The sequence below is a fragment of the Zalophus californianus genome, chromosome 12 (genome assembly GCF_009762305.2).
Source record: "Zalophus californianus isolate mZalCal1 chromosome 12, mZalCal1.pri.v2, whole genome shotgun sequence".
In the NCBI taxonomy this organism is placed as follows: domain Eukaryota; kingdom Metazoa; phylum Chordata; class Mammalia; order Carnivora; family Otariidae; genus Zalophus; species Zalophus californianus.
Window position 1 is genome coordinate 54,754,762 of NC_045606.1, and position 11,971 is coordinate 54,766,732.

At 42.6% G+C, this 11,971-nt stretch overlaps 1 protein-coding gene across 1 annotated transcript in view; it reads right to left on the reverse strand.

Annotated features, from left to right (window-relative positions):
• The window catches only part of IGF2BP3 (insulin like growth factor 2 mRNA binding protein 3), a 143,307-nt gene extending 141,669 nt beyond the window's left edge, over positions 1–1,638 (reverse strand). Inside the window, exon 1 of the mRNA XM_027573663.2 lies at positions 1,161–1,638. Within this exon, the coding sequence (XP_027429464.1) occupies positions 1,161–1,335 (175 nt within the window). The 5' untranslated portion in view covers positions 1,336–1,638. The remainder of the gene's footprint in view (positions 1–1,160) is intronic.
• Positions 1,639–11,971: the final 10,333 nt, after the last annotated feature.

Sequence of the window (11,971 nt, forward strand, 5' to 3'; positions counted from 1 at the left end):
AGAGGGCCCATTAGCTGGCCCACTACTTGGGTAACAGTCTACCCCCAGGCCTCCACCGCCCACCTCAGGGGTCACCCAACTCCACGACAGCCGCAGTACTGACGCGGCCCTTCCGCCCACCTCCCCGGGCACTCGCACAAGACAAACTCTGCAGAGTGGGCTACGCTGGCTTTTATTCGGGAGGGGACGCTGAGCCCTTCTCCCGGCTTCAAGCCCAGGCCCTCCAGAAACAGGGAGTAGCTGGAGAGGTTCGAGGACGGCAGGGTAGGCACAGAGTGCACGGCCAGACAGGCATCTCAGCACAGAACGAACGAGGCGCGAAGGACTGCGCGGCGCCCGCCACACAGGCTCCGGGGGCGGGGTGGGGGGGACGGGACTCGAGCTTGCCCCACCACCCCCGGAGGCCGCGGCCGGGACGAGGGGAGCGACGGGGGGCCCGGCGCGGCGGCTGGGGCTCCCTTGCCAGCGACCACTGGCCGCTCTCGCCCACCTGCCCCTCCGGCTCGTCGGACGCGGGGGAGGTGGAGCGTGGCACCCAGGTCGCACTAGCCTGCGTCCCGCAGGATCTAGAGGAAGCGCCGGGCCGCCTGCGCTAGGCACCAGCCCGAGGCCTCACTCCGCAGCAGGGTCGAGGCCACTTGCATTCTCCCACGCCTGGGGTCTGGGGCGAACCGGGAGAACTGCGAAGCCAACACCATAAATAACGTGCAGAGAGGAAGGAAGGAGGGAGGGAGAGAGAAGCGGGCGAGCGCGCTCGGCCCCTAAGGCCCGGCGTGCCGGAGACTGGAGCCCGCGCCTGGGCCCGGGCGGGGCGAGCGCTGAAGGTCCGGCGGTCGCGCCTCCCCCAGCCCCGCTGCCCTCGGAGCCCGCGCCGCGGCTTTCTGACAGCGCGTCCGCCGTCCGCCCGCAGAGCCCCGGCGGGAGGAGGGGAGCCGGGGGGGCCGGGTTGGAGCCCTAGCTGAGGAAAGCACCCCGGACCTCACGCGTGTGGGCGCCCGGGCCTCGCCCCACCTCCCCGCCCGCCCTCCGCGGGGCCTGGGGCCCTGTTTGGACGCCCCAGCGGCAGCCGCGGGCCTGGCTCCGGGTCCCCGACCCCGGCAGGCCCGGGCGGGCGGCGCAGGGCTGGGGCGGGCGCGCCGGCGGGGCCGGGGCGGGCCCACCTGAAAGCGCCTCGATGGCCTTGAGGGCCCAGCTCTCGTCCGGACAGTCCACGAACGCGTAGCCCGTCTTCACCAGGAAGGGTCCCGACACCGGGATCTTGGCGTCCTTGAAGATACTTTCCAGGTCCGAAGGGACGGCATTCTCGCTGAGGTTTCCGATATACAGTTTGTTCATTGTGAAGAGTGGTTGCTTTTTAAAAAATTCGGAGAAAAACGAAAAATTAAAACCACCCACAGTGATGGAGGGCTCCGGCGGGTTTTGTTCCCCTCGTCTTCTCGCCGTTAAAACACACAAACACAGTAAGAACCAAGAACAAGAACGAGGAGCGAAAAATCAAATCCTAAGGTTCTTGTTTTTCCTTTTCTGGGTATTAAAAAAAAGGAAAAGAAAAAGCCTTGCTGCAAACCAAACGTATCAACGAGTCTTCCTAACTCTGAGGAGGAGGCGGGATTAGCGAGAAAAAGGAGAGGAGGAGGAGGGGGGAAGAACTACTTTTTGTCTCTTCCTCCCCAACCCCTTTGGCATCGGCCGGCGGACTGTGAAAATATCACACTACGTGAGGGCAGGCACCGCCTCCCCATAAAAAAACCCAGAAGGGTGACTGGCAGGAGGGAGGGGGGAAGGGGTGGAGGGAGGAAGGCGCAGGAGGCGGAAAAAATCCGCTCCGAGTGTCCGGCTTTTTGAATGAGCCACGTGTTCAAACTACAAATCAACGTCTCACGTGAGGAATCCCAGCGCCTCAATTAGAGTGGGTTTCGGGGGGAAAAAAGAGCGAGAGAGAGGAGGAAGAGGGGGAGGGGAAATGAGCTTGAGGGAGAGACCCTGAGAGGCGGGAGGAGGAAGAAGGGGAAAAATACTAAAGGAGCCTCAGCCGGGGCTCTGAGGGGAGCGCGGCTGGCGGCGCTGATTGTCACAACAGAGTTTAGAAAGGGTTATCTGGTCGGGGCGGGTCCTGAGGGGGAGGGGAGGAAAAAAGGGAAGATTTTTTTTTTAATGAGATACGGGTGGAGGTGCTAACTAGGCAATTTCTCAGCTCTAGTTACCGGAGTTTTAAATATTCGATTTTTAAAAAATAGGTAATTAACAAAACCAAAGAGTCCCAATTTCGAACTCGCCTTGTGGCTTTGATGACATTTGAAGTGTAACCCCGGCAAAGCCGCAAGCACGTTTCCAGGGCTGGCAGGGGCGGAAACGCAGCAAGGGGGTGGGGGGAAGGGGGCGGCAGAGGCGGTCAGACGCGCCCCACCCCAGGCACCCTTCACGGGCCCTGGCACCGGGGAAGTGGGGCGGCCCCGAGCCCGGGGCGGTGGGGGATGGGAGCCCGCGGCGTCCTGGGCGGGTGTCTGGGCGACACCTCCTCCGCCTGCGCTCGCGTTGGCTCTCGGCTTCGCGTTTGCGATTGGTTGCCCGATTCAGAAAAGGCTCAGAGATAAATGAGGCCGGGGGCGGGCTTGGCCACCGGTGGGGGAGGGGAGCGTAGGGGCGGAGGTATTTGGCGTGGGGATGGGGGCGGCCGGAGCCTCGGAGGCCGGAGGAGAGAAGTCAGAGTGGGAGAAGTCGGTATCTAAACGGAAACCAATTCTTCCTGTAGTTTCCAGAGGAGGAGGAGTGGGGTAGGCTGGTACTTTTATTTAAAGAATTTTAGTTGGAGAACTTGGGACTCTTGAAACAGGAAGACCATTCTGCGTTACCCCTAGGTGATATTAGCACTTGAAAAATTGTTCGAGTCCCTTTCTGCCCGCATTCGGCCATGAGAACCATTCATAATTTCCCCCGTATGTAACGAGTACAATGGTGGGAGTGTGGGGGAGGGTCTGGGCCCGGTGAAGCCTTTACTGGGCCAACAAAATGTAGACTGGAGAAGAGGAATACGGAAATGAACATAGTGCTGGGGTTCTTGTGGAAATCTGCAAGTGTCGTTTCATGATTGTGTACTCCACTCAAAAGCTTCATTTGCACCAGTTACTTGTGGCGTATTTTTAACAGGTATTCCATGGAAAAGATGAAAAATGCTTATTTTTAAAGTGAATGAAATTCTATGTAGCATGGAAATAAAAACAGGAATCTTTAATGACCTGGTACTCCTAGTAGTAGAAAATGTATTGTGCGAAAGAGAAAATATGATTTACATTGAAACATTTTCAGTAATTAAAATTGATAGTTTGTTTCTCTTTGTCAAATCCGTATATGGCATTTAAATGTGTATTTTCCCATTAAAAGATGAATGACATTTTTTCTACATGTGGGATCTATTGCAGGATATAGAGTATTTACATTTTAGCTTTTAAAAGGAACTTATTTTATAATTTTGTGTTGAACCGGAAGGTGTCAGATCATCCATTTTAAATGCAACTGTTCTTTTTAACAGGTTTTTTTCTGTTAAGCAAATCCAACTTTTTAAATGTAAACTCACTTTCACAGTATTTTCATTGATATTTGGTGAAATGTTTTTACTTTATGAGATCGAGGAGACAGATGTGCTCTTGTGTAATGTTCAGTAATTATGAGCTCTATCTTTAAAGAACATTTGGGTGGTGAGATTTTAAGTTTATGGTTAGGTTTAACTTTTTAAAAAGAGCTTATTTTTCCTTTTCATGTTTTGAAAAAGAAAATCTTGGTTCTAAAAAAGACAAATAAGTAACTTCTGTGGTATTCAAAATGTAAATATAAAAAATTATGAATTTTTCATGTACCTGTTGCATGTGATCAAAAACTACTTGGAGAAATGTGCTTTTCATTCATTTAGTAATACTTGCTTTTGTAACTCTGTAATTTATAAAAATTAGTCTTGATCATTTAACTTTTAGTAATTTTTCATTAAGAACAAATTTTCTATATTCAGCTTGCTTCCAAAGTCACTTGAATGGTGCCTTCGGGATTGTTCACTGTATTTGCTCTTATTAAAACTGAGACCTAAGGAAGTAGCTACTTCTAAACCATGGGATAAATTGTTTATTTTCCGTAAATGCTGGACCATGCTTGTCTGTCACTATCAAACACATCTAACACCTGGAATTTAAGACAAGTGTGTGCTGTTTTGATGAAATATGTTCCTGGGACTCGTGAACTTAATCTGTGTATTATTGTAACAAACTGGATACTCCGTGTAGGACCTTAAAAACATACAGGAGTTGTATAAGCTCAGACATTAAAGGATGGTAGATACAGTCCACTCCACTTCCAATCTTCCAGCCATTTGAGGGGCAAGTATATACTCACAGGCTGAGTAAAAAGAGCACGGGTAATTGTCTTTTTTCTGGCATTTCAAGTGCAAAAATATCTTTGGTGGATTTTCAAAAATGAATATAAGGTCAGTCAAACTGTTCCAGTCTTACGATGAGTCTCCCACAGGAAATTAACCGTGCACATGGGCTACTTCCGAGTTCTTCCCGAGGCAGTTGCAGCTCCTAATTAATGTTAACCCCACGAGAGAATCCCACCCATTGTGTGTGCTCTGATGTGGCTGAGTGTCACCAACTGCAGCCTGTTTATGCTTTGGACAGCTGCACCTACTCCTTATCTCCTGAGGGCAATAAAAATGCTTCTTATGGGTCAGTGTAATATTAAAGAAGAAAAACTATGTTTAGAAGGTCGGTTACCGTTGCTGTATCCACAGGTTATGAGCGAAGGCTGAGCATGTAGAAGCGAAGGAAAGGGCATTTTTGCTGCTACCCCTAAACCCCGTCCACTTCTGAGAGCACCCGAGAGCCGAAGTCCTTACCGCGGGTGGGCACACAATGCCCGCCGCGACGCCTGGGCCCCATAGGAGGTGTTTTTATCATACTCTTGCTCCTTCCAACAGCTCTCCTGGACTCGTTTGTTGAAACCAGATGCGTGATAAGTGGTAACTTGGCTCTGCCCTCTCCGGCATCTGCCTTCAGTAATTTTTGTTTAAAAATCAAAAATAGGGCCCCAGGAGATGAGAAGATGGGGTGGTTTCCTTTTTCCCCTGGTTCTGCCCGGAAAAAAGAGGGCGGGATTCTTGCAGCTCCCACTGGGGAAGACCCTTCGTTCCTCGCCTGCTCGCCTCGGAGGCCCTCAACCACCGGACCGTCCTGGCCCTGCCGCGGGACAGGCGCCTTCTGGCTCCGCCGCAGGTTCTGTCCCTCCGCGCGGAGCTGTGGACGAGTTAAATGCAGGGGTCGGGAGAACCTCTACGGTTCCCCTCGGCGCACGACACCACCTGAGGTTCTCTTTCGCCAGCGCGCGCCCGCCCGCGGCAGCTTGTGTTTGGCGACCCTCCCGCAGTTCAGGCCTATTTCGACTGTGCGAGGAGCTACATGGCGCTGGGGGATGTTTGGTACCCACGGAGAAAGACCGCAAGGAGCGCAGGCTGAGCCAGGCGCCTCGGTCCGGGGCGGGGCGGGGCCGCGAGACGGGCGCACGGCGCGCAAACGCGGCCCCGGGGCGGGGTTTCGCGCTCCGCGGGGCCGACTCGCCGAGACCAAGTTGAGCAACCGGCATGGAGAGAGACACCGCCCCTGGCTGAGGAGGGGGCGGGGGGAGCTGCTTCTCTCACCCGATTGGTGGACGGAGGGAGCCTATCACCGTCGGCTGCCGCCGCCGGAGCCGTTTGCTGGTTTCCATTCATTGGACCCCGAGCCGCCCCTGGATTTCCATCTTTTGTGGCGCGAAAATAACCCTTTGCTCCCTCTCATTGGTTTTGTTGTTGAGGGGTGGGATTGAATTCCTCTCTTCGTCTTCTCGTTTTTCCTGCCCTTTAACTGCGAGCCCCCCGCCCCAACCCCAAGGAGGAAAGAGGGAGGAAGAGTAGAAAATAGTTGGGAGTGCGTGTGGAGCCCGCCCCTTGGGCTGACCGCGTGGTGCCCGCAGAGTCCCCTCCCTTCCCCCAACGTCCAGCACCCGGAGGTCCTCGGTTTGCGCCATGCTCAGCAGCTGGAGTCACATCGTTTCCCTGCCCGTTTCCAACATCTTAGAATTTATACCTCTTTTTTATTTAAAACAACAAGATAGGGTTTCAGATGCCTGAATTTTCCTGGGCTTCCAGAGAAACCGACTCATTCTGCCCCCTCCCTTTCTAACCCCCTTTTGTGGTCCACAGGGTTGTTTTAAGCAAAACCAAACAACCCCTCCAAAAAAAGCAAACGAAAAATTCCGGGTAAAATCAACTATGCCGAGACCACGTTTTCGTTGAAGCTGCCCTAAGACCAAAGAAGCCGAGACCGACCTTGAAGGATTAGCGATTTCTGTAACTGAAATGTTCAAATTTTACTGACGTTTGGTGGAGACGGTGAGAAAAAATAAGTAAGAATTTGGCTTGGAAAAGGACAAAACAAACGAATAACCATATTTAATTTGGTTAACTGAAAAAGCTAACAGCTGTAGTGCTGTATTCTAGGGAGTGGTGTCTTTGGTGGGTTCGTATTTATAGACATACGTTGCTATTGTTCTTCTCAAAAATAAAGATCAGAACTCTGGCCATAACAGAAAAGAGGGAAGTGTAAATTTGTTTGGAATATCTAATTTCATAACAGACTCAAATTCTTTCATTATCTGAAGAAAATGAAATGTACCAATTAGAAATACAACTTAATAAATTGTTCACAGATAATATAATTGTTCATTTTTTAAGTCTTGACAAAATACCTGGTTTGGTTAAAAACCAGTAAAACAAAAATTGCCTAGTAAATATTAAAAACCTTCAGAGAATCGGCTTAAAACTGTGAGTTCAAAATTTTTTCTATATTGTTAACTCTTAGCTAGTAATGGTGTTACATCATCCTCCTAAGTTCTTTTGGAAAAACTATTTAGTTTTTTCGTTTTAATCTCTAAAAGCCAACTAACTGAAGTAAGGTAAATTACCACCTACCATAATACTAAAAGCTATTTGAGCAGCTCTTTAAAACAAATTTTTAAAAACTGAATTAGTAAGGAAAAACTTTTTAAATACAGATTTTGTTTACATTTTGTATATATATTTCAACTACGTTTCTCGAATGTGGTTAATAGGTATCTATTTTTGAAGTTTCATGTAAAATTATTTCTCAGAAACATCAGAGTAACTTACAAATGATTTATTTTGAGTTGAACAAATTAAACCTTAGAAACTAAATTTATAGTGTAATGCTGAAGATTATAGAGTTAATAATTTAGATAACCCTTAAACACCTAAAAAATTTTAAATGTGAAGATGATTATTTGTGAAGTGATTCTAAGTTGGGACTTACATGATCTGTAATTTTTATATTTTGAAAATGATATAGTAGAAAAAATAAAGAATTTTTAGAGTAAATTTCAATTGAAAAAGAAAGTTCCAAAATTAATCTGAACAAGCCAAAACTCTAAAACCTGAGATATTTTCAAACGTTTTCTCAAATTCAAAGATTTATATAACCAATATTTTTCTTTAAAAAAAAGATTTGTTCTGTTTGGGAGAAATTGATTCATTAAGTTTTCAACTAAGTCAGGATTACGAATTTTAATCTATCTGGTAAACTTTATACATGATTGTTAAAGTAGTAGATAAACATGATTCCTTTTATTGCAATTATATCCTTTATTGCTTCACTTGAGTGAAACTTTAAAAATATTCATTTATTATTACTATTCTTATGGGAGGAGGGAGGAATGAGACCTTTAGTGGAAAGAGTCTTTGGTAATTGGTGTGTGTACATAACTATTTGCTGACGGGGCCACAGAAAACAAAGAAGATAGGCATTTGTCTGTGGGGGGGAGGGGTGTGGAGAGGCTGAGAAGAGTTGGGCATTTAAACTTGTTTTCTTGGTTGTAACTCTGCAGGTTTCCTTGCTAAAGGTGGAGGGAAGGTGGTAAAGAGAATGTATTACCTAATGGAGTAAAATGGGACAGTAATCCAGGCATGAAATCCCACTGGAAAGAGCAGTAAGAACCTACTCTCCTCACTCAAATAATCGGAAAGCAAAGCACATGCTGAGGTCATGGCAAGTTTTTAGCATTTTCTAACACGTGCATTTAAAAGACACATTTTAAGGTACTATTTTCTTATTAGGACCCTTTCTTTTCCTGACCATTTCTCAGAATCCCATTACAAAAAACTCAGGAACTAAAGTGCCCTTCATGAAACAGCAGATTTTGTGACATAAGTAGATAAAAACAAATCAGCTCCTAGGTGATTTTAGTGACAAATTGAGGAATTCCACATGCTGTCTATAAATAGAAAGTGTATTTTTAGATTTTAGTAAGGCAGAGTATATTTGTAAATTCCTTACTTGCAGGAATAATGGTAGACCATTACCATTTCCACTTTGGCTCATTAAAATTCATTCCTCCTTGAGTTCAGTTTACATTTTAGTCCTGAGCTTCTCTTAGTATGATGATCCCAGTTTTAAAGATGGAAGCAGCAGGCTAGGTGAGGATTATTATTATTTCAAAACATCTCAGCTGAAGTTCATAAGAATCTGAGAACATAAGACATAGCAGAAAAGAAAACAAAACTAATCTGAAATCTTTATCAAAATTGACACTATAAAGATCTGTCCTAAAAATTGTGCCTAACAATTCTTTTGAAATATTTACCTCTTTTTTGTGGTAGATTGCTTAAAAACATAAAAGTTGGTGGTAATTTTTGTTGCTTTTCTCAAATGACAAATTACTGATCAATTATTTTTAAAATGACAGTGCTAGTGCCTTCTCTAAGGCAAAGTTTTATTTGAACTGAGGTTTGATATCAATAATTAAACCTGTTTGATAGTTTCTCCTTATTTAATTTTGCAGGGAGGGTGTCCTGTGTCAATCATTGAGTGACTTTTCTATTTTTAAGTTATTTTTCTTTGTAAACTATTCATATCTTATTTGTAATCTAAAAATGTTTTTCCCAGCACTCTCCAAGTCTTGGAGAATACTTTAAAAGTAACTACATCTTACCCCCCCAAATATTAGTAAAGACTTTTTAAAATGTGTATAATTTCCTACAAACAAGTAGGAAACATATTGAATATTTTCCATTAAACTAACATAACTATATGGTCTTTCTTTCTAATTCTAACACATCTTAATTCTAATCCAGCTATTAAAAATCTAATTCATAAAAGGATACTAACAAAGGTCATAAAAAAACAAGAAAAAAATACCAATTCTGTTGCATCAGAAATAGGTATGGTCTCTGTTATGTTGATAACATTTTGTTCTGGAACAATTAAATACAGAATGATGTCGCCATGTTTTGTTTTCGTTTGTTGAAAATTGCCTGGATTTTGCTCCTTAATCCTATTATCATATCTCTTAACGGTTATTTCTTTCCTCTTATAGTTCTTTACTACCAAGAATAAAAAGACATTTTTGGTTTTGATTTAAGTGAATGGCCATCTATAAAAAGCCAAATAGAAAAACTAAAAAATCTGAAATTTTGGTGTGATGCATTATTGGTGCTTATCCCTGGCAACCATAGTTATATTCAAATTTTATTTTAATTTGGAGCCAAAGTTGTGAACTTTTAAAAACAAGATTAAATTGAATTTTGTTTTAAATATTAATAAACAACAAAAAATTGAGTGTTTCCATCTAGTAAAATAGATAATAGAGTTACAGGTAATATTAGTCTTTCTCCTCAACAGCAACAAATGTGGTTGAGGGCAGTTTTGTTGGGTATGGAATGCAGTCAGTGTGTGCAATTGGATGTGAGAATATACACACATAGTCCTGTTGAGAAGCCTTTTGTGGGGATTTGTAAAGGAATAAAGCAAGATAGAACTTGTGTTCAAATTCTGAGTTTGCAGGTTAAGACAGGCAAGGTCGACACAATTTTTTTTTTTTTTAAGTTTTTTCCTTCACCATCAGAATTCTTCAATACGGTGTTTTTAAAGCTGGGGAGAGAAGAGTAACAAACAGACCAAACTGGAATTAGGATGCTATTAATACATCAACAGTAGAAATTAAGTAATTCAAAGTGTTTTATTTTTCTCTTTCTGTGCCTTGTTTTCTATTTGTAAAAGACTTATTATACCCATAAAATATCCAATGGCATTAATAAAACATACATGTGATCAATTTAAGAAGTTACAGAATAACATGATCACCTATTTTGAAAATGGTTTTGAATTTATTTACAAAATAAGTTATCACAAATCCTTCCTGTTGGATTGTTCTACCACTTCTATTTGTAAACATGATCCATACGTTGATAATTTGTTTTAATCAAAGTAAGTAGCATTGTTTGAGAAAATGTCTCTATAAAAAAAAAAAGAGTTGAAGATAGGGTCTCTTGCTGTTTTGAAGCAGCGTGTTTTGAAACCTAAATTTGGAGCCATTCAAATGGCAGTGGAAAGGAAACTCAGATTTTAAGTGAAAGCTGGGTCCTGTTATTTACTGCCTTTTTGATATTTATTGAAGGATAAGGAAATGGATTAAACTCTAATGTTGCTTCAGAGCTGACCACCAATAAAGTTTTTAGTGGCTATAAATGAAGAATGTTGTTTCAACCAATGATAGTCCCTTCCTATTACTATTTGTGTAAAATATTCTCTTTCCCTGATTATTAAATATCCCTAAGTTATTTCATTACCAAGGAGGTGGGATGGGGTCGTGTTATATTAGAATAGCCAAATGTTTTAACACTTTGAGTTTTTAAACAGATGAAGAATGACCAGTGCTTTTTAAATAAAAGTTTATTATTTATTTCACAATAAGTATTGCACTTACTATCTTGTCTATGCCATTGTTTTGCTAATATAATAATAAGCTGAATTACTCTCAGCTGTGGCAGCTAATGGAAAAATATATTACAGCCAAGCACAGAGAAGATGTATAAGCAAGAAAAAAGATTAAAATCATGTTTGTGGAACTCTTTTTTGTTTGTTTTTGTTTTTGTTTTTTCTTGTGGAACTCTTGATTAAGCCAAAAATGAAACTGTCTTCCCACAACCAAATCTAGTGATCGGGTTCCTAATTTTTATTGTTAATAGTTAATAAACTTGAATGTATGATTAGTATGCAGATATTACTAATTAACTTGGGAAGAATCTCTTTAATAGTTTGTAGTTTCATTTATGTGACTTTATATGTGATATAAAAACATTACTTGGTTTTTTAAAGGTTTTTTCATGTTTCCTTGCAGAAAATTAAAAAACCCAAGAGTTAAGCTAAAGACTTAATTATTTAGTTAAAATCTATTATCTATGGGTTAAGATATTGTTCTTTTCCTTCTAATTTTTCCATGAAAGCTTGAAACATAACCTATTAAAAACCAACAGACTTAAAGGCATTTATAAGTTCGTAAAACAGGTTTTGCTGATTTTTTTTTTTAAATCTTACCGGTAAATTAAGGATATCAGAGAATTTGATTTTATGTATATATAACCGATTAGAAGTTGAATATTCAAAGAAATTCATTTTGAAAGCAATACAATTCAAGCAACTTGCCACAGAGTGGCATTATCAAAGTGATTATGCAATGTAATATGAAGTTATAGGCTCTGGATTTTGAATTCAGCTATGGACATACCAATATAAGTATGCAAATAAATTATTGTTTTCAAAAACCTAGACTCGAGTGGATAAAGTTAAGAAAGCAGAGTCTGTGGTGTAAAGGGAAGTCAAAGTGTTTAAGGCACTTGTAACAGGAAAAGGCTGTGTGAACCGGAAGATAATCTAAATTCACTATAGTAAATAGTTAAAATTTCTCTAAAATGTAATTTCAGTAGTTAATATTTTGTCTCTGGAAGCATATACTGTTAGCACTTTTTGTTTAATGGAAAGAGAAAGAGATTGATGCAAAATGTTAGAGACTCCCACTAAAAGACTCAATGTGGGAAAACATCTCCCCCTTTTTATATATATTCCAAATTCTTGGATACCTTGTATAAATAATTTTGGAT